The sequence below is a fragment of the Brienomyrus brachyistius genome, chromosome 2 (genome assembly GCF_023856365.1).
Source record: "Brienomyrus brachyistius isolate T26 chromosome 2, BBRACH_0.4, whole genome shotgun sequence".
NCBI classification, from domain to species: Eukaryota; Metazoa; Chordata; class Actinopteri; order Osteoglossiformes; family Mormyridae; genus Brienomyrus; species Brienomyrus brachyistius.
This window is the reverse complement of record NC_064534.1, coordinates 25,383,646-25,409,745: the sequence shown is the minus strand read 5'-3', so window position 1 is coordinate 25,409,745 and position 26,100 is coordinate 25,383,646. Positions and strand designations below refer to the sequence as shown.

Sequence of the window (26,100 nt, the reverse complement as noted above, 5' to 3'; positions counted from 1 at the left end):
GACCTGTATGTAGAATTCAGTACACAAGCAATCTACTAAAAATAACATGGATTTAAGGCAAAAGTCATTATAATCCAGTCTAGTGAAGTTGTGAAGCAATTATGAAAAACAGGACCACGGTGAAGCAAGAAGTTTACAAAGAGATGGTCAGTTAAGCAGGCTACATTAAATAAATTAAGAAAAATATTTCATTATTGTTATTCACTGAGACTGCTGCCACCGCGACCCGACCCCGGATTAAGTGGAAGATGATGGATGGATGGATTTCATTATTGTCTCCCATAGAAAATGAGCTTGCATTTATTCCATGCATGTGCATATGTGGAACAATTATCAGATATTTATTTTAAACCAAAACCTAATTTGTCAATTCAGGTGATATCTCTACGGGGTCATCATTTGAAAGCAAAATTAGATTTCATTTTTAATGTTTCATTCAAGTTCAAATTAATAATTGCTGAGTAAATTATGTAAATTATCACACTAAAACTAACATCATCAAAACAGTGCAGAGAAATTGCATGAAAAACTGCATGAAATATTATATACTGCAGAATCTGGACTTTGTGAGTGGTTGTACTAATGAGACATTCCATATACAATTGAATTTTATCAAGGGTATCATACTTTTTAACAAATTATTTTCATGACAGACTTGCAGAAGTAACACTCATATAGTGATATACACTGATACAGCGACAACTGTTAGTGTTCTTTTTACATCATCTCAGACAAATACAGACAAATATGTGTCTATGTGTTTATATTTTGAAAATGCATTTCTTTTTTTAAAACAATACCTGTATGTACAAAAACACATAGATAGGACAAGAATGGTTTAGCATGATACTGTGATAAAAAAAAGAAATCAAAGAACAACAGAAGATTACAGGTCTTGGAACTGCTATCAGCAATGATGTTCAAGGTGCTTGGGGCAAAGTAATTGAAACGAACAACTGAAACACACCATGGAGCATTCTCCTTCCTGGGACAAATGTGGTCACGCTCCCGATCCCTACACAATATACACTGCTCAAGAGTTTGGAAACTAAATAAGCTTTTTCATTTCAATGAATATTAGCTTCCCATATGTATCCATGTTGATGTTGTCTGCATATTGGTGCTTGCATAATATAGAAGGTCTTTTCTGAACTAAATTACTCTTTAAGACCTTTAACACAAGTTTCTGAAAAAAAGAAAGGCAATAAATCAGACAGGTGACTTATATCCTGAGCAATTCAATATGCAGAGAAGGTAAAATAATATAAATACAGCAATTAAAAGACCAAAGAAAACAAGGACAAGATGACAAAAAAACCAACAAAATACAAAATTACAAATAAGCTACAAAAATATCTGTAATAAGTAATTAACTCAAAGAAAGATTCGATATATAATCATTCAATATATGGCAGCGTCACCTTTTCAATGACAAGTGCATTTAATTTGAAATCTTCACAGAATGTACATTGTACATAAATGTTAAAGTAGACACAGATGAATCTTGAGGCTGTGTATTTCATTGTCATACTTTTAAATTGAATATACATTATAATTTACACAATTTCATGTACAGGGTATGGAATTATTACTTTTTTACAACCATGTAAACAAAATAATAGTCATCTCACTAAAATTAAAAGGCCAATATCATATTTTATGCAATTTTTGTCAGTAACCGAATTCAGCTGAATTCTGACCATATGCATTAATTCTGTCATGACCTGTGCGTCCAGTCCTCGTGTGTGCCACGCCCCCTTGATCATCCACATGAGCTTCCCTGATTGTGTCCGGCTGTTTCCTGTGATTCTGGCTTGTCTTGTGCATATCAGTCCACGTCTTCCTCTGTTGCCCAGATCCGTCATTGATGTTTGTTGCTGGTTTCGTCAATCCTGTTCATCCCCCCCTTAATAAATCTGCCTGTTTGGATTTCTGGCTCCTCAATCCTCAATCTCCGCCCATGCACGGAACGTAACAAATTCATACAATTTTCATATAGTCATATATCATTTCATACATGACACTGGTAGGTCTCATCAACGATGTGATCATGTACTGTACAGTACTCTCACGCTCTCTAGTATATCAAACAAAAAGTTTCCATGCAGAGAAAAATAATAATTATAATAATAATAATATGGAAGAAAACTGACATGACAAGAAGAGTTTCAAACCATTGCACAAAGTAAACTTTGGTCTACCATGACAAAATACTTATTCTTGGAAAATATTTTTTGTACATGTTCAACAGAGTTCATGTGGAAATATTTAGTGAGACACAATATTTCAGTACACCTGGGAAAAGAAAGATATTCAGTCTTCTTCTGTGCATCCTAGGAACTCCACTCGCAAAGTGATCCGGCCGTACCATGACCATGGTAGGATCCGTACGAACCTGGCATAAAGGGGTGGATCTATCACGTTCTTTCTGTGTGTGTCATTGTCAAAATTTCCTTGGAACACCTGATGAAGAGACAAGTACAACATGTAATAGTGTTTAAACAGAGTTGCAGTTTAATATCAATGAGGGAAAACAATGTCCACAAAGACGTTTAAAGTAGTTCGTAATGACTTAAATGCATCTTCATTTATTGCGACGCGAACACATAGTAGCTATATGAAAAACATTAGAATATTGTTGAAACACAAAATAAAGGAAACTGGAAAAAAATCAGTGTTGTGAATGAGTAGAACCAGAGGGCTGAGTTAGTTCATATGTTGCTTTGTAAGTGAAGGGAAGTAAATTCGAGATGATTTTGCTTAATGGGATTTTGCTCCTTGGTAATGATACCTAAACCTATGAGCCAGTTGGTGTGTTAATGTTGGATCACTTTCATCCCAAGCAATCAGATTAGCCATGTCTCCAAGTCAACATGAGCCATTAAGAAAAGGAAGCTACTTATAAAAATGATGCACATTTAATAAATAGCAAAAGCAGGAAGACTGGCATATTTAAAATATTCCAGTGTGATAATTGTATAATTAAACAATTACATTTTCAAGCCTGATTATAGTGAATGCGATGACGAACCATTCTTACCATTTCATAAAATACGGCACAATGAAAAAACTCTGAGTGTTAATAATTCAGTTTAAATGTACAGTAGTTGTAAAGATATTTACATTTTCTATATGTTGAATGTTTATCATTGCAGAAGTCCAGAAAAGACATGCATCATCATTTTTTTTCTTCCTGTTATCCAGAGATCACAAAATATAAGTCATGATCCTGAGCTAAAGATCACAAGTAAATTTTCTTGTGATCGAGAAAACTTTTGTTATTTCGAGATCACTACTTTCCTCCGTGATCTCGTGACAGGTTTAGCAGTTTAGTTAGCTACACATAATTACCATGGACGAATTTATTTGATTTTATGTTGATCATGCATTGTCAGAAGCCGAAATAACAGTATGTCTGAAAGTGCTGAAAGACAATTATCATATTCATGTCTGTCACCTGAGAAAAAAGAGGGCAACTGAATCACATCTTTGAATGCATTTTCTAATAAAAGAGAACATTGTGAGATAGAATTAAGTTTTAATCCATAATCGATTGCAAAGTAGTCTAATGATTACTACTCCCTAGATCTCTACTAGGTGGTTAAGGGAATTATTGGACACTATTATAGAAACAATACATTTTGAGTAAGACTGATTATTAATCACAGGGTTCAGCATATTTAATTTGGCTTCATCTGACATCCCAATAAAGAAATCTTTGAGTTTAACTTATTTAAATTCCTGCCAAACTCTCAAACTCTCTCCTACGCCATAGATAAGGTTAAAATAGGTAGTTGCTTGATGCTGTGGCACGCACTGCGAAACAGACGATCATCTACATCACCACATCAGGGAAACAAAAAAATAAAAGTTGTGATGTTTTGTTATGTCAAGATCACAAGAAAAATATCTCGGGAAAGAAATAATGATGAGTCTCCTCTCTGGACTTCCATAAATCATAAATAAACACTGTTAATCATTAGTACAGATTTACATCTAGCTATTATATTATTCACAATATATTATTTATACATAGATAATTATATGCGGTTTAGGGGGACAGAGAGGATGCACTAAAGGTAGATTCTACAAAATCAATCACTTACTTTGAAATAAATATTGTCGGTGTGAATAACATTTCACAGTAAGGGCTCACACTAAACTATAAAAATAAAACCAAAGCGCATGTGAGAAGGCAAACCCACAGGACATCTTTGCACGCATAGAGTGTACCAATCTTCTGTCACCCAGATTTGCACTGGTGCTTAATAAATCTCTCTGGGCATCATTAACCAGAGAGTTGGCAAATAATGTGACATTCAAGAAACTTCATTTTCCCTCTCCCAAACAGCTCTTGAATCTTTGATTAGACTATTACTTTAAATTGAAATGTTGACCAAGAAATACTGATTACAAAGAAACTTGATTTTCAGGGATGTTTTTTTTTTCCTTCCAGTCTGATTATTTGAATCTCTTGTATTAAAACTCAATTCAGCGTGAAACAAAATGGTGCACAGTAGAGGAGGGTGGAAGTTAGACACTGCCTAAGGTTTTGTGTTTAAGATTTCAACTTGAGTATTAAGATAATCAAATGTGTCCAGATTCTTGCTTTAAGTAAAATTACCATTGCATAAAAAAATTCACAGTTCCAGTATCGTAAAGAAAATTCAGTGCTTGGCAGGCCTCTGGACTCAATAAACATATCCTAAAGATTAAGTGTGATTGTAATTGTACTAATTTAAAATTAAGATTATCCAGTGAATCACCAGTGTTCATTACATACATTTTTCATTTGCATAAAAAGGTTACTCAAATATATAAGCTAAGTTCATTCATACAATCACTTAAGAATAAAAGAATAGGGTCACATTTTATGCTTCAGACTTTCAATGCCTTAAGTCTATTGCTATAAAAGAATACTTGAATGTCACTTGAATGTCTTTTATATTACATAGACAAACAGAATGACAAAGTCTATTTGACTCAGAAGGATAAGATCGGCTCCAGCAGGAATCCAGCAACTCTTATGTACAAAATTGTGTAAAATAATGTGTACAGTGAAATGCACAAACACAGAAGAGAAATGCTCTAGAAAGAAATAAAAGTCAGACATAACTGAACATGACAAGAATCTCAAGACGCCTGAGGTTGGTTAGTGTGAATTTTATGAGAATGACTTCAAACAGGAAGATGACTCACAAAACAAAAATAATAAACAAGGCTAACTGAAGAAAAGAGGATACGAATATTTAAAAGTGAAGAAAAAAATAAACACGGAGACACATACATTGAGCAGCACACATATAATGCCATTCAGTTTTCTGCATCTGCATTCATTCTGCATCTGTGGTGTGAAAAAGTTTTACACCCTTCATGCATCGTTCATTTTTCTGTTATATTGATCTTATTTTACTAATGCATGTACATTGTGTACATTTTGTCTTGACATCTTGTCAAAAAATCTATGACAGCTAAAAGATAATTATGCAGTAAACAAAAAAAGTATAATGTACTTCATATGAACTGAGGATAAAATTTCTCTCTGCATGTTGCTATGTTGGGGCGGCATGGTGGTGCAGTGGTTAGCACTGATGCCTCACACCTCTGGGACCCGGGTTCGAGTCTCTGCCTGGGTCACATGTGTGCGGAGTTTGCATGTTCTCCCCATGTCGTCGTGGGGTTTCCTCCGGGTACTCCGGTTTCCCCCCACAGTCCAAAAACATGCTGAGGCTAATTGGAGTCGATAAATTGCCCATAGGTGTGAATGGTGTGTGAGTCTGCCCTGCGATGGGCTGGCCCCCCATCCTGGGTTGTTCCCTGCCTCGTGCCCATTGCTTCCGGGATAGGCTCTGGACCCCCCGCGACCCAATAGGATAAGCGGTTTGGAAAATGGATGGATGGATGTTGATAATTATTTTTAATATATTGAATATACGGAAAATCTATAAAGACGCATACTCCATAAGACATATGCTTTCCAAGAATGCATATACAGTACAAATTAATGCTGCCTCGAAGATCTTTCAGCTTACTTCATGTCATTCATTGCGATGTTTGTGAACAGAGCGCTACATTATCCATTGCATTCAGTGCCAAATGTCCGAATGTTTTCCAATACTTACACTTGTGATTTCTTACACTCTGCAAATACTGAATTACTGTATATGCAAAGATCAACTTGCATATTGAAATGAGACTCTTGTCTACTTGTCACTAGTAGATGTCAGTATAATGACCGTATATGTTCCAATTTGCAATAATACTTTGCCTAATGACCTGAAGAATTAAAATTAAAGTACTTAAAGTGCTTGATAACTATTTTTGTTTCACCAGAGCCACTAAATGTGCCTGCATTCTATTTTGCATTTCCCATCATGCAAGATATCACCCCTTTGTGTTTAATGTAAACGGTTCCCCACCATGACAGTGCTTAGTTAAACTTGTGTATGGTAGAGTCAGAGTTCACTGCCTATTGCAGAGATTTCTGTGACTGTTTGGCCATTGGACTGTCTTTGTAAAGACTGTACTCCTTGAGTTTAATGTTGGACATGAATATGTAGCCCTGTCTTGTGTGTTTTGATTTTTATGCCTGACCTGACATCTTGAACATGTGGCAATAAAAAAGTCTGATATGATTATAGCTATTAGAGCAAATGTTCACTTTAGCATTTACAAACTTACGGTGGCATGCAAAGGTTGGGGCACCCCTGGTCAAAATTTCTGTTACTGTGAATACTCAAGTGAGTAGATGATCTGATCTCCAAAAAGCAGGAAGTTAAGGATGAAACTTTTTTTCCAACAATTTAAGCAAGATTAGTGTATTTTTTTTGTTCTATCGAATTTTAGAGTGGAAGAAAAGGAAAGATTCACCATGCAAAATGTTAGACATCCCAAGAGATCTGAGGTCTCAGAAAGCTTTTACCAGGGTTTCAGATCTTAGCTTGTTAGGACTACCGCTCTGGCTTGTTCACAATCATTATCAGAAAAGGCCAGGTGATGTAAATTTCCAAGCTTAATAAATACTCTGGCTGTTCAGAATTCAGTGGCTGCATCCTTCTAAGGTTTGATTCGAAGACTGAATTTTTCACAGCGGCATGACAAGGCTGTCCCATTTCAACGGCTCCTTCAAACACAGTCTAGAAATGCATGCTTCTTTTGCTGAGTCGCTACAGATTCACTTGATGGATCATCTGCAGCCCAACATATCCCAAGATTCATTGTGTGGCCCTTCAAAGACACAGCTTGCAACGGCTATGTACACCGTGTCCTTCAAAGGATACAGCCCCTGAATTTGGACACAGCCTCTGACTCCTCAAACCCTGTCCCAACAATCAGCAGTCATAGGCTCCCCTGAGCACCTGCCTAGCACTCTGAAAATTAAAATAATTCATGCCCACAAAGCATTTCACTAGTAGAAGAAAGTATTCAATTAAATACCAACAAAGAAGAAGAGAAAGACTCTAAAGCCTTGTTTCCCCCAATGCAGTGCTGGTCCTGGTGCCGAACCTTTTCCCAATCCTGCACTGATTCCACACGTTTCCACCACGAAAAAATGGCCCTGGGCCAGAGAAATGGCTCCAGCATGGAACCACAGAAAAGCTGGGCTCTGAATGTGGTACAGTAACGTCAGCGAAAGTGGGACGGACTATGGTATCCAAACCTTCTGTATACCCAGAAAATTCAGCCATAACCGATAGTTAGTCTAATAACAGCGGTGTTGGCAGTGAAACAAGCGGAATAAGGTACCATCTTTTTTTCTTCATTCTGAGAAAAATTAAAGATCGAAATGCTTGTCAGATTTAATAATAAAGTATAAATATGTTGTAGTTCGAATAAATTACATACTGTATTACAGCGTTTGAGTGGCGAAGAAATCATGATGCAGACAGCAAGTGTTTAGCATTACTGCACGATCCTTGAAAGGACAGCAAGCGAGAATATTTTACGTAAAATATTAACTTGCACTAAAACACTTGTATAATTCACATAAATGATGCAACGTTGCATCGTGATGTTTTCTCTGAAAGAATGAAGATCGATTTGCTGGCCAGATTTAATAAAGTATAAATATATCAGAGGTTAAATAAATAAAATATTGTGGCGTTCGAGTGGCAAAGAGATCATGAGGTGGACAGTTCAGTTATTAGCAGACTTTTATTGTGCGATCCTTAAAAGGACAGCAGTAAAACAGTGAGCGAGTATAAATTCACTTAAACAGAGTCGGGGAGCCTTTACAGAGACAAAAGTGGATACAGGCAATGGAGATAGAGCACAATGAATCATTTTTTGGTTTGGCAAAATAAATCCAAAAAACTAAATGCAGATGAACCTTTACTTTACTTTCACTTCCCGCTACGTAACATTTCTGTTCCGTTCTTTTTTTTGACCCGGTGGAAACGCAGACTGGTTCTCAAAAGGCACCAAGTGAAAACCAGCCCAGCACCAGTACAGGCACCGCATTGGTGGAAACGAGGTTTAACCTGGCTACAAAAAGCATTTACAAGCTGTGATACTTGCCAAAGGGGGTTTTATTAAGTACTGATCATGTAGGACACCCAAACCTTTGCTTTGGGCATTTTCCACTTTTAGTTTTAAATTGTAAAAGATGAAAATATAAAAAGAGTCTTTAAATATTGCAGAAATATCTTTATGTGTTTTAGAAATCAGGTCATCTTTTATTTGCTAAGCGATTCACAAAAACAGATATTTTGACCAGGGGTACAAGCCACCGTTTGTCATGGAAATCACAGGGGAGACCTTATACTGTATATAAAGTTATAAAATGAGGTTATTACCTTGTCCTTCTTTTGTTTTTGATCTTGATATATACTCCATCTTTTGCCATCATCACTGAAGGCCACTTTGTAGGATCCCACAAATTGTACATGCCCAAAATCTTTTGCTCCTTGTGTGATGATTCCAGTAATTTTCGTTGGGCAGAGCATGTCAACCTAAGAATACAAAAATGAGAAGAATATAAAACAAAAACTCTTACAGTATGTGGCGTATTTTTTGATAGTCAGCACCTTTTTCTAATATTTCAAAAAGATATATGAAGACATTGAAAATTCAGTACAAAACCTACATTCAATTATTAATAGCATATTGAAAACAGGCTTTGCTCAGCAAAACCTAAGTAACAACAGCAGCAGCAATGACAAAAGACACCTTCAGTTTCATAACTCATTATGTGATCATTTTCTTTTATTCCATGTTCAGCTGTGTTCTGTGATTATTACTAGGTTGGATTATGTAGTTACATGTGTAATCTGAACCAAACAGAAGACTTCATAATGCAAGAGACAGGGCAAAGAATTATATGATACAAAGAACTACAATAACAATTATACAGATGTGGAAAAAATTAAAAGACCACTTCATTTTAAAATCCTGGTTTAATCCTGATTGTGCTCACAGATGGCTACACAGAAAGTTGCTTCCAGGCGCAAAAGTTCTAAGACAGCAGTACACAAGAACAAGGCGAGAACGAAGATAGTGTGAATGACCAAAAAGGGCGGAAAACACATTATAATGGCAGGGATGACTGTCAACTTATCCAACAGTTTCTCATGAATCGGAAGATGACAAGTGACCTTCAGAAGGAATGGGAAATATTAAGTGCAGCTAGTAGCTCCTAGAAGGAGGACTAAAGACCCTTAAAGCAAGGAAGAAGCCCTTCCTCAATGAGAAGCAGCGAAGAGCCACACAGGAGCAAAAAAAAATTACATTTTACACAGACGTGTACCCATTGTTTGGGAAATGAGAGGAATAAAAAAAATTTCCATGGCTGTAAGTCTACTTTTGTTGCAGGGGACTATTGAATGTCTTTCAATCAAGTGAGTATACAGTATCATTTTTTTTTACTCAAAGTTGAGATTGGAATATTGGATCATTGTTTTGGCAACATGAACATAGTTACTAATTAAACCGTAATGCGTATTTTAAAGCAAATAAACAATGAACTGTAAAAAAGTGAACTTATCATAAGGCACAACAAATGATCAACCTAACACAGACAAATAGACACACACATGTTTATATTCATACTGTACCTTTATGGGGACCGTCTATTCATTTCTATGGGAAAAACCATAATCCCAACAATGACAACTGCAACCCCTACCCAGTCCTAACCTTATACTTAAGTAAACAAACAAAATACAAGATATCAATTAGCCTGACTTTCTGTCTTTAAAGGGCAAAGTTTGTATGTATAATGCATGGTGTGTTAATTAAAGGCAATTTGTTCTAAATGCTCCGGACATCCTTTGGATGATGGTAGATAACTTATAATCACACATCATTACTGTATGTAGTTAAACAGCAAATTAATAAAAATAATTATTTTTTGAAAGTTTAAAAAATGTATATCATTGCCCCTCTGGCTTTAAAATAAATAAAAAAGTTATTTGCAATTAGAAAATATGATTCATTCACTTTATGTACAGTTTCCTTAGCAGCAAATTACAGTAGAATCACTTGTTACTCTGTAAGCATATGTAAATACGAATATGAGTAACTGTGTATTCGTATAGTGTAATGTACCGCCATTCTACCTAAGGTATACCTTGCCTTTCCCTATAAAGTCTTAGGGACTAGAAAAATGTAAATATATCTAAATACACAGCCTGCTGCACTCTCTGTTCACTGTCATACGAGGAAAGGTTACTTGAGCTAAATCTGTTCAGTCTCAAGCAAAGGAGACTGAGGGGGGACATGATCCAGGTATATAAGATTCTAACAGGTTTGGATGCTGTTCAACCAAATAGTTACTTCAGCATTAGTTCAAATACACAAACTCGTGGCCATAGGTGGAAATTAGCGGGAGAACATTTCAAGCTGGATTTAAGGAAGCACTTCTTTACACAGCGCGTAGTCAGAGTATGGAATAGTCTTCCTGATAACGTAGTGCAAGCTGAATCCTTGGGTTCCTTTAAATCAGAGCTAGATAAGATTTTAACAACTCTGAGCTATTAGTTAAATTCTCCCCAAGCGAGCTTGATGGGCCGAATGGCCTCCTCTCGTTTGTATAGTTCTTATGTTCTTATGACTCTCACTTATGACTCTCTTGCTGACATACTTCCAAGCCCCATCAACCCAAACAACCCTTCTCTGATAATAAAAATACAACAAAGGCCTCTGTATCTGAGGAGCCCAAAGAAGGCTAAACAGTCCCCAGGGTAATTCCACATATGCTCAACAGGGAGCTTACTGTCCTGCTGTATCACTGCCTGCTTTGGGACCAACACAGGCTTGGACGATAAGGCTTTGCAATAGGTGGTAAAAAAAATTAGTTTGTCACTGAGTCCTCATTCCCATTTATACAAAACATTTACAAAAAGCAATGTAACAGGAAAACTCACAGCATTCTGAACGATCAAAGCCACCCAATCCATGTCCATTTTGTTCCCCTGCCGCATAGCACACAATACTAAAGCATTTGGTCCATCCCCACCAGAAATGAGAACAGTTCTACACTGTTAGGCATTTAAAGTAAGGCACTAAAAGTAAGCCCTTCAACTGCAAAAAACAATTTGAAAACACTGACACATCAGATTCAGTCAATGCTCTTTAGAAACACTGTGAGCTTGCAGTTTATCAAGCTCTTGTTTTTGTTAACTCATTCGGTATATTTATGTGAATAGACTGCCTATATTAACTGCCCCAGAAAATAAAAAAGTGATTCATGTAAAACTTAATTTAACATAATTGCCATTGTGAAAAACACTTCAAGACTTATCCATGAAATATTTATGTACAGTTCTTTTGTATTATCTACAAACAATGCTGGATATATTTGAATGGAGCACTTTCAGTTCTTACGTCAACTCTGTTGCCCGGTACAACAGGTCAAGTATGTGCTATATGATGACAGTGACTGAGCCTATGCAACTGAATTTGAAACAATTCACACTTTTCAAGTGATCGACTGACAAGGCTACATACATGAAATGGAACACTGTATTGGATTTAGGGTTAAGTCCAGTGTCATTTAATTTATATACATTTATATAAAGTCGAGAAGGCTCATTTCTTCCATTCAAGCTGTACACAAAAGTCATCAACAGACTTAAGCAAATTATAAAGGTGTTGAAACTAGATACAGAAACGGCAGGTTTAAGGTGTATTCAGCAGAACTTACCCTGCAGAATGTTAATGGCAAATGCAGCCATAAACAGTTAAAAAAATGTATGAACAATTTTTAATTCTTAAAACATTAAGCCTTTGCTTTAGAGAAAACACAAAAATGAAGCATCCCTGCTTAGACTGCCGCTTCCTCGACCCAGTCCCAGATAAGCGGCTGAAAATAAATGGCTTGATAGAAGAGCACAATTCTGTTGTCCATCCAATCTGCATATAGCTCCATACAGAAAGTACTGTAAACTTGTTACACTTTATATTGGCGTCAGCTGCATTTCCTTAGCTCATTAAGTATTAAGGTTAATTAAACCAAACATTCTTCAAAGAAAATGGTTAGCTGGATCACCTTCCACAGGGTCCTGTTTGCTGCAACTTCCTTGTACTTAGCAAGTCAGCTAGATTATATAAATTTAGCTACAGTAAGTAGCTTGCTGAAGCACTCACATACAGTAAACTACTGCATGGTATTTTTGTTCTTGTTAAAAGAAAATATTAAACCATTTGCTTAAATGTAGACATAAGCAATTATGAATTTTCAGAATACTTAGCTTGCAAAGAACAAAGCAAGGATGCATTAAGTTTAGATTAGTTATTAAATCTGCTTTTCAGGATTAGTTCATGATTTTTTTGTATTATTTTCATGCACATTAAACTATTTGATTTCCTAATGAATTTATCACGATAAAATGGTGCAGATGATGTTAAATAGAAATGATTTTTTTTCTCTCAATGCTTTTTCAGCAAGAAACACTTTCCATCCACATTCACCATTATGGTACAATACTTACCAAGATGTTCACACTTCAAAGAGAATAACCTTCTAACCACTGATCACAGTAGTTCTTGGTCTTTACCTATGATTATGATTTTTCTCCCATTTAATGTTTTAGGTTTTTATTTAATTTATTTTACCTCATTTGTATTTTCAAGTGTGTGAATGTTTTAATGTCTAACTTATGCAACTATTCTCTTTTATTTATTCCTCCGTGCATCACTTTGGTTTATAAGGTTGTTTAAAGTGCTTTACAAATAAAGCTGGATTGGATTATGATTTTGAAGTTGCCAATCCTTTGGGTACATCTACAAAGAAACAAAATGTGTGCATTTTACTGGGTTCTTGCCAATCTGCCAACAAAACACAATTTGACTCAACAATAACTTCTGTTGTTGCTTTCTTTTGTCTTGACAGTTAAATATTGTGACTTCTTATTGTATGTCATTTAAGATATTTTCTTGGAGCAACACGATGTCTAAACTGAGCAGCTGGGAGTAAGACAAAAAGAAACCAATGAAGCATGAAATAGATTTCTTTTAACCAGTTTCCCAAAATGAGATTAATCCAGTATTGAGATAATGAAAAAGGGAAATCCCATAGGTCAAACTGTAAAGCAAAATATGGATAAAACATTTGCCTGGATGGTAAAAGTGGTGAAAACTGAACTTCCAATGGGTTAAATCTGCATTCTTCACTAAAACTGAAGCACGAATGAGTAGGTGTATGTCAGGATTTACATTTCAAACATCATCTTGCTCTAATTCACCTGTAAACTTTCTGTTGATCCATCGTATGAAGGACATTTAGACTATTTTTTATAGGTCTTCACCAAATTCAATGGAACTGCAGGGCAATGTCTAAAGAAACAGCTTTATGAAGGTCAATGTTAACAGTCCACACTTCACTGAGCTTTTCTAACAAATAGGACATGAGGGAGAAGTGTTGGCAAATTTGCCAAAACAAATTCAAGTTTATATTTCTTTACCAAGTGATATATTTGGTTGCCATGATGTCATAGTTGTTTGTTGGCAAGTGTGTTTATACTGTACAGTATACTACTGAGGCCTTTGCTACCTTTACAGTTAATGGCTTCAATCTTGAATTTAATTCATATTTAACTCAGTTAATTCACATGTGCACTGCAAGGTAGTTTATTTCATGTTCACGACTCACGTCCGATTTTCCCTCCTTTTCCTCAATTACATCTTTAGATGTGACTGCAGTGAGTACTATGGTACTGTCAGGTGTCTAGAAGTATTACCTGTGTTACAGTATTTGACCCTTTGGCTGTTTACCTGACTTTTCGCATTTGGATTAAAATTCTGTTCATGGTTTGGTTTGTTTTTTTGACTGTACTGCCAATTTAATGACTATGAATTCTGGAAATTGTTTTTGGCTTTTGGTAGAATAATGGCTTCAGGGATTGCTCTGTAAATGAATCTCTGCCCAATCTGTCACAGGTTCCAACAGGACTTGGGTGATGACAGTCAAAGTTTCTTTGTAATATGTTAACAAGTACATTTGCACATAAAACAATAGTCCTACCCACCAACAATGAAATAAACCCCCTCCACAGGTCAATTAAAACACTGAATTCTGTTCAGATTCATACATCTTTACTTCAAATCTGTATGCTACAGTGTTCCACAATAATGACTTTTTTTGCAGAAGGATGCTGCCCTTCATTTCACTCCATACAGTTTTCACAGTAATGTGTATTTCTAACGAGTCTGATATATGTAAGTGTTTTGTGTTGGAAATGGTTTTTTGGAATTGTATCACTTTCAATATAGTTGTTTTGCTGCCCTGCTCAAGTATAAATCATTGCTTTTATAGCTTTATTACTCAAATAAATTCTTTCAATATCATTTAGACTAGTATTTAAACCCACTACAACTGTCATAGTTCAAACAGTATATTTCAAAGCTGCACTCTCTTTTAAATACTGCTGTAGACACCCTTCTTCTGAGTTGCATTTAGGTTGTCAGTTTTTATTCTTCTTTTGACACAGGGAAGAGTCAGGCATCAAAATCACTCCAGGTAATGAATGGCGTGCTTCAAGGTCCATTTCTTGGCCCATACCTCTTATCTTTGTACATCACCTCTCTAGATCTCACTACCACTAATATGTGAAAGACATCAAATTCTTCTTGAACGTCCCTCCAGAGAACACCAATACAGTACCCATACCACTTGCAGTTCAGACTAGATAATCCATCTGAACCTAACCAGGTTTGGACCTGGCCAGTACTCGAATGGGAGACCAAGTAGGAAATCTGGATTGCTGCTGGTGTGGTCAACAGGGGAACCTATTATTGTGGTTTGAGTGGATCCCAGTGCACCAGTTGTAAAAATGCTACCATCTTTCAGATGAGACCTAAAACTTAGGTCCTGACTCTGAGGTCATAAAAGATCTCTGGGCATCGTTCAAAAGAGTAGGGGTGGTACCCCGATGTCCTAGATAAAAATTGATTACTGTTGCCCTTTCAAATCTGGCCTCCTAATCATCCCCTAAATCTAACTGGCAAATTCTCTCCTGCCCCTTCAACACTTTAGCTCCTTTGTAGTGAGAATGCTAGTAGAGAATGGCTGCTGTTGCATCATCCAGGTGGGTGCAATATGGTGGTGGTGGTTGAAGTGGCTCCCCAGTGGTTGTGCAAAGCATTTTGGGTGCTTTGAAAAGTGTATAAATGTAATATTATTTCATCCATTCATTCATTCAATCTGTACTGATTTGTTTTTGTGCATGATTCATAGACATCACATCAAGGATGAGGAACATTACAAAGACCAAGCTTCTATGTCTACCCTGTCAACGCTATCATTAGTATGACATCACTGCCCAGCTTGGATTATTGACAATGTCTCCATCAAGGTTTCCTATGAACCTAAGGGGAATAATAAATGAATATCCTTAGCTGAACACTTTGCAGCTATCTCCCAATAATGGAGATCTACTTTGTATACATCAGGAGCATCAGACTTTAAAATATGCAACCCGACACCTAGTCCAGACACTTGTCATGTCATGACAATATTAATGCAATTTTCTACTAGCAGGGCTGCCAGCATGTATGGTGAAACCATTGTAGGAACTGAAATAGTGCATCTGATATTCTGTCTGCCAAAATTTATTATCCATAGCACATTGTCAAAACTAAATGCTTCTACAAAGAGAAAAATATCACCATTGTCTCAGAGTACAACAACAAAATGTTCCCAAAACTTAATAGAGCAAAGAAAACTGAAAAGGGCCCTATATAAAATAATGATAAGAGATCACCCTACAATCGCTAGTTTGTAATCCACCCTATCTCTATTGTAAGCCAGTTACACCGCACAGTCCTTGCCAAATGGAGAAGATCCTTATACAAGACTATCGCCAAGAATCTAAATGAGAAAGTTGTTTAAAATTAACGGGCAAAGTGTCTCAGCTTCCAACAAGAATTTTTGTACTCGTGATGTGGTTAAATTAGCATATTTTCATTTAAGTGCCAAAAAAGAGACACTTGATGATAAAACCACCGATTCATCACTCTGAGCTGTAACACACTATTATTACTGAAAGCTTGGAAAGCAGAAACCACTGACGAATTTAGGGTGATGCAGGGTAAACTAAAGCCATATCACTTTTCTTATTCAAAGAAATTTTGAACACAATAAATTTCAGCACACACAGGATGGGAAAGCTGAAGCATGGAAAACAAAACGGTAACTCATTTACTCTAATGACATAAAAAACGTTTTAACAATGTTATAATTAGGATTTGCAGCAGCATGCTGTACTACCAAGAAAGTGTGATTGAAAAACATTTTCGACATATGGGGGTGCACTCACTACATAGCCATTACACTTTCAACTTCATAGTCATTTATAAACACCCACCCACCATTTTCCCACCCACTAATCCAATTGAAGGTCACAGATAAACATATACAATAACCGTTCATCCAACCGCTTGTCCAATTAAAGATACATGCAGCAGAAACAGTCATTTTTTTGAACAACAGCATATATTTCTTTATATATTTCTTTATTATCTCCAGTGGGATAAGCTTAATGATAAAACAGCAGGTAATGCATTTAGTATAGTGAGATACATTGAAACACTGACGCCATTGAAACATATATAAAGTCTGGTGATGTCATGTTTTGTAATTTGACAAGGAAGGAGTGCTAAAAGGCAATATTTTAAATAAAAACTGCAGAAATCCAAGTTTTCAGGTGATTAACAGATAAATTCTCAACAAATGTGCCAGGGGTAACAATACAAGGAACTAAAAAAGGACACTTCGGGAATATTAGGAGGTCCATAAATCAATTTCTACAGATGCACAAATACGATATTCAGATCGGTATTAACATCGATTTGATGGATAAGGAATCGGTAATGCATGACCGATCCACGTCCGATACTTGCTTATTTAGTTTTTGCAAATCTCTAAAAAGACAGCTCCTACTTTGTGCAAAATATATTTTCGCATGACCTCATTCCCATTTTACAGTAGATGTGTTTTTTGCGGCATTCAAGTCAAACTTTAACGCTGCCTGCGTTTCACGCTACTCTGGTTGTGAGCACAGTGACTTCCGTCTGCTGTGACGTCATGCCCAAACTTTATACCCATAAAGTATAATTACATATTTATTATATTCAAATATTAAAGTAAAATGAGGTCTTATATTGGAATCTGTATCGGTATCCGCAGTTGCGTATCGGAATCGGATTGGAACTGAACAAATGTGGATCGGCTTATCCCTAACAATTTCAGTACATGTTTCACAGGTCAGTTACTGTACTAATTACAATAAGAAAGGGAATGTTACCACATTTGCATTAAAACTGATGCATTACTTTTTATTACTTTTCCATCTATTTTCCATCCATTTATCCTGGGTCATGGGGGTGTCTGATGCTTATCCCAGGCAGCACAAGACACAAGCCTGGGGGAGACCCTGTATGGGATGCAGTATGAATATTATCTGCTAATGTGACTCTCTAAAATTATAACATTTTGCAAAACAATCAGTACATTCTCTGAATATTGGGACTACCTCTATCTCAGTTTTGCTGATAGTCCTTTCCCTCTCATTTCTTATGGTTCAAAGTTCTTTGGATATTGTTTGGTTTTCATATCCACGGGGTTTGAGAAACTGCTTTTCTCCTGAAGGAGGACTTTTCATGTGATACATTGCATGTTATCACCCCCACACTCACCATATGCACACAGTTTGCATTCTGTAGCAAAAACCGTGGCATCTGTCATTTCCCCCAGACTTATTGGTGGTAATAGGCTGTGACTGTGTAGGCCATTTGCCATTTAGTCATGCGTCTTGTCGGTCAGTTTCAGTTAGAGCCCTAAATGGTCCATGACTGAAAAAAAGCATTTTATGCTCATTCTCTACCAGAAAGGAATCATATGATGGAATAATCACAAAAGAGCTTTCTCTGCTTTTAACCTCCTGTCAGGTAAGGTTGAATGGGTTGTCAAAAATGTAAAAAAAACTGTCTGTGCCACAATACCACGATAGCACATGCAATGGTGGTTAAACCACATATAGTGCCTGATTCATACAATCAAGTACTACCAGTGCCAGGCACATCTATAAAGGGAAAAAACGAAAATAACAAGAAAAATAAAAAACCACTGAAAACAAGTCAGACAGAACAAGCACAATATTATCTAGTGTTCAGTCAGGGTACCTACTCCGTCTAGGTTTTGAGATGAACTGCAATCTGCTTTACCAGAAACAGTTCAGTTATTTCACCATTCCCGGACCACACTCATACTTACATGTCATCTTTGGAAATATACAATAAAATAAATACCATTATTTATTCCTTAGTTCATAAACATTGTGCATCACTTAATGCTGTGTTCAGTGCAGCTAGTTCCACTAGCCTGCAAGCTCTGCATGTGCAGCACGGGACAGGCAAGGAAAAATCAGATATAATTACAAACCTGTGTGTTTGCGTGTGTGTGTGTGAGTGTGCATGAATGTGTGTGTTTAAGGGAAATATAGCAAGGGATATTTTTAATGATGGACTGCCTTTTTCTGTGTTTTTGGGAGGGGGGCAGGAATTATACACCTTCCTGTGTCACACCTTCCTTAGGGAGATCTTTTTTTTTTCTTCTCCAAGGTGATCCTACTTATATCATCTTTCAAGAAATTCTTCAGAAGATGTTTCTACATAATGGAAGTGTCAGTCTCGATTCTAACAAAGAGAACACAATTTCCTCCTTAGTTTTGGCTTCTGTATAAAAATTCTATGTTTTTCACACACTATATAGCCTGTAATATCGAACTTTTATTGTTACTATTATTATTTTGTTTATTCTATTGTGCTTATCTGTTTATCTTTTGTGCTTGGGAGAGCTGCATGCACTATGACCAATTCCATGCAAAAGGTAACACAACAAACTAATGGAACCATAATGTGAGCATCTCATCAGCATGGCATGCTTATCGAGAAACAGATCTCTTTCTCTGATACATACTGCTTAAAATTGGCAGTTATTACACAGATAAAAATCTGATTAAACTATACATGTCACAGGGATCACTGGCAAAACAATGTCTTGAAGAAGCTAAATGTGTTATTCTGGCTGAAATTAACACACACTAAATATTACGTTAAGCAGCTAAATCATGTCAATTCCTTAAGCAACTGTTATGCACAGTGTGGCTCACAGTAAGAGGAGAACAAGATGGAATGCACACAGACTTCATGTATTTAACCTGACCTTCAACAGGTTTGTCATTCACTGCATAACAGGTAAAGCTGAGAGTGTGAGAATTGACATTCATAACATAAAACCCAATTCTCAGTGTAGGCTTTATATTATAATACCAAAACATACTGGTCCCATTTATTTAGACTCATCTAAGGTGATATTAGTTTCAATTTCAAATCAGAGTTACCTAAATAAGAATCTTGCACAACTAAATAAAAATACCTTATTAAACAGGTACAGCTTACATACTCAAATACCTAAATAGTACAATTCATCCAAAAACAAACAGCAGCAACATAATAGCGATATCCTTGTTTAGGTAGCATTTTTGTACAATTGAGTTTATTTGTGGTTCTTTATGGTTACTGAAGTATAGAGGCTTGGTAGCCACACAGAAGGGGGATAGTAAACCATTACTACTACCCAGATTCACTTAGAGACACTGGATATATACATATGTAAAGCTCATTCTGCTAAGAATATAAACTCAGACAAAATGACAAACCTCACCATGATACCTGCAAACAGATTCCATTACTGTTTTGCAATAAAATACATAATAATAATCCATCCATCCATCCATCCATCCATCCATCCATCCATTTTCCAAACTGCTTATCCTACTGGGTTGCGGGGGGTCTGGAGCCTATCCCAGAAGCAATGAGCACGAGGCAGGGAACAACCCAGGATGGGGGGCCAGCCCATCGCAGGGCACACTCACACACCATTCACGCACACATGCACACCTATGGGCGTTTTAGTAACTCCAATTAGCTTCAGCATGTTTTTGGACTGTGGGGGGAAACCGGAGTACCCGGAGGAAACCCCACGATGACATGGGGAGAACATGCAAACTCCACACACATGTGACCCAGGCGGAAACTCGAACCTGGGTCCCAGAGGTGTGAGGCAACAGTGCTAACCACTGCACCACCATGCCACCCCTCATAATAATAATAATAATAATAATAATAATAATAATAAAAACACCCATAAATGTAATTTACAGTTTTACTGGCGTCATGTTTCATAATATATGATTTTATGTTCATATGAGTAAGCTACTTGATCCATCTCTGCCTAGTTCATTCATATTGTGTTTAAACTAATGAAATTGTCATTGGTCTTTGCTGCGTGCTGCTCAGTCACATTATTGCAATAAGCAAGATCTACCTACAGTATATTAAATCCATGTTTACTATTCTCTAAAATGCATAATTACATAAGTACTTTGCCACTAAACTATATTTCTAGAATGTCACCTCTAATAGCTATAAGGCCAATTACTCTATGATTAATTAGTTGAGCTCGACATTTCCCACTCCCTGTGACAATGTTTTTCCTTTTTACAGACCAACCACAGGCCGGTGACTAACAAGTGCCAGATATATGCATAGATTTTCAGGCATAAAATAACAGTTGTTTCTAAAAAGTTAAGAAAGGGTATGAATTAAAATGAATTTAACTTTCTTCGAATTTAATATTGAGAAATAAGAAAAAAAATCTAATATCCAACTTAAACACTTCATTATCTTAGTTTGTTCATTCACACCATAATACCTGAACACTATACCCACTTGATGCTTTTTCCATGTTGTATTTATTAAAGCTGTTACCAGAACAACATTTTTTTGTAACCAACTATAAATAAAGTCATTATTCTTTCCTCCCATTCCTGTGTAAAGCAATTCTATTTACTATTCTGTTTAGAGTAAGTCTTATTTAAGTTTCAATTTCAAACTGTCTCCAGGAATAAGTACATAATACATGTATATTTGCATGTTGATGGACAGTTTCATTTGCTCCTCTAATGTCTGGCCAGACAAATTAACATTAATAACACAGGTTTTAAATTATCATTTAATAATAAGTTTATTATAAATTTTATTTTAATCACAAGTTTACCAGTACCTTCAGTACCTTGTTCTACTTGCCTCTTAAGTACTGTGCTTTTTATCAAGCTATTCCAGGATGATTCATTGCTCAGGACTATCAGTTTCATTAATGAATGCTAATATAACAGAGTAACTCATCTATCTTAGCAAGACCCAAAGAAGTGCAGCTATAGATAACAAGACAGAGTGAAATCTACCGATACATTTTAAACATGCCTAATTGGTCTTACCTGCAGCCACTGAGACTGGTCACTGTGACCCGATGTCCATGCATTAACTTTGCCCTGCTTGTCTAGCCTGGCCTTCCCCGGCTCCCATGTGAACATATCCAAGTTAAGAGTTCGAAATATACTGGATGCTGAAATTTGATAATCTTGGATGTGACCAGATTTCATTCCCATTGGCTCCGAGCACCCTTTAAAACAATAATAATAATAATAAAAAAAAAACAAATCAAGTTGATACTACAAACACATCAAGGTAAATTATTCAACATAATACATTATTTCTGGCATGTGTTTAATGCATTTTTTTCTAGATATTTTTGACAATGGTGCAAGAATATGTTGTCAGATCCCTATCTTGAATTTGAAGGTAATACTGATAGGGTATTACTACATATGAAAGAATCAGACATCCATATAATTTGTTGCCTTAAGCAGCTACTGACCTGTTAGTTCACACCCTAGGAGCTCCAAACGGAGTGTGCAGTGCCTCCTGCAGACTTGTGGGTAAATCCGCACATACTGTGCTTGAATTGGAGGTGTGAAGGAGTTGGCAAAGGGTGTGTTGTTATCAGTGTTTCCATGGAAAATCTTTAAAGACACAAATGCAGATATGGATTTAAGTGCCAAACATAACAGTAGTATGTGCAACAATAAACACTTGCACACAAATAAAATAAGATACTCTTTACAATTTTATTAAGCATGGCAGATTGTGCATTGTAATAAATAGCATACTTATTTGGATTAGCAATAAAACTATTAGAGAATAAAAAATGAACGTTTTATTACAGAACAATATCATATAGCTTTTTACATTTTTGCGACTCACTTGAGGAAAACACAAAACAGTACAACAGTGAAGAAAAAAGAATAAAATATTGTTTTACTAAAACCCATGGATGATTTAGAATGACCTCAGTGGCTGCACAGATTATTATGTCTATTAATAGATCTCTATGTTTTGGAATACTAGAAGAACTTAAAAAAATCAGTGACTGAAATGAGCATCATTGTGAAAAGAAAGTGAAAAAAAGGAAGTCAAATGCAAAAATATAATGATACTTTGTAGCTACTAATAAGATTATACAAACTATAATCAGACAATGTTGCTGCACGGAATGTGATTGATTATGAATGCTATAGTCAGTTGAACAGCAAGCGGAAATTTTGGCTTTCAGATTTGCAGATGAGTAACAAATTTTGCTTTGTTTGAACCTATGGCATGAAATTTTGCAGACCAATTTGTATTCAAGCATACACTACAGTATAAATAGTGTGGTATACAGACAGCATTTGTCTTCACAATATCCATGCCCCACCAGTACACTAAAGACTCAGATTCATGTTAAAGAAAAATGTGGTTAAAAAAAGGACGCTCTGTCTTGGACTCAACGCGCCACACAATGGGAGATATGATGGCACAGTGGATAACACTGTTGAATAACAACTCCATGGTTGTTGGTTTAAATCCCATATTGCATACATGAAAGTTGCAGGACTCCAAATTGAATGCAGTAAGAAATACAAAATACATTCAATGCCATATGTTCCCTAGCAGCCAGTCAATCAGGTTTTATCTGGGCATTTTTAAGCATGTCGGAAGTGTTCAGAAATCTGTCTTACTAATTATAGTCACTTAAATTAACTTAATTCTGTAGGTACCATGGTATCTGCAGGCGAGTTTTGACCAATAAAACAATACCCTTAGTTTGACTTACCATGCCACCATCTGGCCTGTATGTGTGATAATCTGAGGTGAAAGAAGTCATTTCAGTTATACCTGCCAATTTTTGTAGCTTTATTACAAACTTCCAGTATCTGGCATAGTCAATCCCCTGATGCTAACAGAGTCACTAACAAGACTTAAATTGCAGCCCATAAGAACATTTTACTCTAAGTTTGTTACAGGCAGGAGATGATTAAGGCTTTTAAAGACTCACCATGTCCTCATCTGTGTTCTCATCTTTATAGGTCGTCCATGTCTTCCCATCATCGCTGGAAGCCACTTTGTAGGACTTTACATATTCTGGGCTACCTATGCGCTTGGCACCTTGTGTTATCAGTCCTGTAACCCTCATTCTTCTCTGTAGGTTTATCTGCAAAGAAAAAAAAGAACCAATGGCCCAATCACTACCTGATGGATGGGAAAAAAATAACTGTGCGTGTAAGTTCCTTGTCGTGTGACAGTGACAGTGTGAAGGTGAAGACAAGGCAGAGATCACAGGCAAAGTTTACACATATTTATGTAATATTCTGTCTTCTTCAATATGTCTTAAATTGTTATGCAATAACTGCATGTGAATAAATGCCATTATTGTTAATAACCATGTAAGTAAATCACACTTCATTTTCATTGTATTTAATATGAACCATCACAAACATCTGTTTATAATGTGGCAGTACTTTTCAAAAGAGGATATAACTTCAATGCAATGTGGTTAACAGTGCAGGGAAATGCTTTTAAAATATTTCAGTTATGCATGTGAAAAAATCGTATGAGACTGTTTTAAAAACATGCACAAAAGGGATTATTTTTTTAAATTATTTTTCTATGAAATATATGAGGAAAGAGACAGTTCCAGAAGTCTAACACGACACTACTGAGAATTTCCTTTATGGATTTTTGGTTAAGTGCACACTAAATGAGACCCTGTTCATCCCAAAATTCTAAGCATAATCACTCGCTCTAGATCTTTTCAGAAATATCATTCAAACTAATTAGCTCATTGCTGGAAGAATGCCTGGACACAGAGGATCAAAATCTCTCATCTTTGCACGCACACACACAACACATGCACACATACACACACACACACACACACACCAGTGATTTCTATATGTCATTGCATGTTTCCCTTTATTTGATATATTAAAAATTGTTATATAGTATTTGACCCAGTCAATATAATAAATTTTACAATCACTAATGTCTTATTACTCCTTTGTTCCCGTAAATATTGGTGATGGTGAAACACTGTGAGGAACGATGAGTGTAAGCAGCCATAACTGGATGCAGAAAGTAACTCGGTTGTTCAATTGTTGTCAGTTCCCAAAACTATCCACAGCCATATGTTTTTCCTTAGATGACATAACAACAACACACTACAGTATGTCCATTAAAGAACAGGTGTCAGATAGAGGTATGTTTCTCTACTAATTTTATGTTGCACTGCAAAGTATCTTGAACGCGTGGAATGTTCCCACTACAAGAATTTAGCTATTTTGTGCTATTTTGTTCCATTGCTTGGAGCCGTCAGTCACGGTAACACCATGCAGACTCGGAAAGTAATTGGGCCTTTAAGGTTCAGTCTGTCGACAGAAGGAATTTGTTGATCCAAGGATATAATCAATGTAATTTAAAAACGGCTATCATAAAAATAAGACTACAAATGCAATTATTATGTCATTATGGTCAGGGCACAGAGCAGCTTTAGGTATTCATTTTTGTGGAGCTAGAAAAATATATTTACCGTATGCGTTTATAAAGGATTAAAATTCATGGCAATACCCTTCACTACTTTCATAGGCTTTATTGAGCGCTGCAATTTGCATATATATTGATTGCCACATGGTGACTGCACATTTAATAATTTACTTCCATGAGGGTGGTGGTATGAAACTCAGGGAATAGGGCTATACGTTTCTCTAGAAATTTGTGGGTTCAAATCCCACTGCCAGCAAAATTATTTCATCAACACTAGGCCCTTAACCTCAGCTGCTCCAGAGATGCTGGCTGGCCCTTACGTGCTTTGGATAAAAGCATCTGCTAAATATTTAAATAAAGCACCCCTTCATAAAATAATTTTTATAACCTCTCTTTGACTTTTACTGAACCCCAAAATTAAAACATATTTTTTTACACGTCAGTTGAAATGCTATTGTTTCGGTCTGACCAAAGAAATTGTTCAACAAAATTGTCCTGCTTTTCCTGGTAAAGGTTACCTTTTATAGCCTAATAACAGATGATGTAAAGCAGAATAGGTCTTTGATTGACTGCTAATTGAGCATGAACTCAGAAGCGGACATCTAGTATTGGTGCAGAATGTGCAATTTGCTGCTTAAAAAAATCCTCTACAGAGAGGTTACTATGGACAATATTACAAAATTATAAAAAGTGGCAAGTGAAGAAAAGCATTTGAAGAAAAGCCACTCGTCAATTTCATGTTCACCAAAGTATATTCCATTTTTTTCATATTACAAATGGTACATGACAGGACTCCAGCTGATATTGTCAGTCTATTCTAACTACAAACTAAAAATCATCGTTGAGAAAAAAAAACATTTTATTTTGTTGATTTATTTCTGTTATCCTGTGTTTATTCTTTTT

The 26,100-nt window shown here is 36.1% G+C and overlaps 1 protein-coding gene across 1 annotated transcript in view; it reads right to left on the bottom strand.

Annotated features, from left to right (window-relative positions):
- Window positions 1–590: 590 nt before the first annotated feature.
- The window catches only part of LOC125725646 (EGF-like repeat and discoidin I-like domain-containing protein 3), an 80,645-nt gene continuing 55,135 nt past the window's right edge, over window positions 591–26,100 (bottom strand). Inside the window, exons 7-11 of the mRNA XM_049002517.1 lie at window positions 23,714–23,869; window positions 22,217–22,361; window positions 21,777–21,961; window positions 8,796–8,951; window positions 591–2,463 (exon numbers count right to left, since the gene is read on the bottom strand). Of these exons, the coding sequence (XP_048858474.1) occupies window positions 2,314–2,463; window positions 8,796–8,951; window positions 21,777–21,961; window positions 22,217–22,361; window positions 23,714–23,869 (792 nt within the window). The 3' untranslated portion in view covers window positions 591–2,313. The remainder of the gene's footprint in view (window positions 2,464–8,795; window positions 8,952–21,776; window positions 21,962–22,216; window positions 22,362–23,713; window positions 23,870–26,100) is intronic.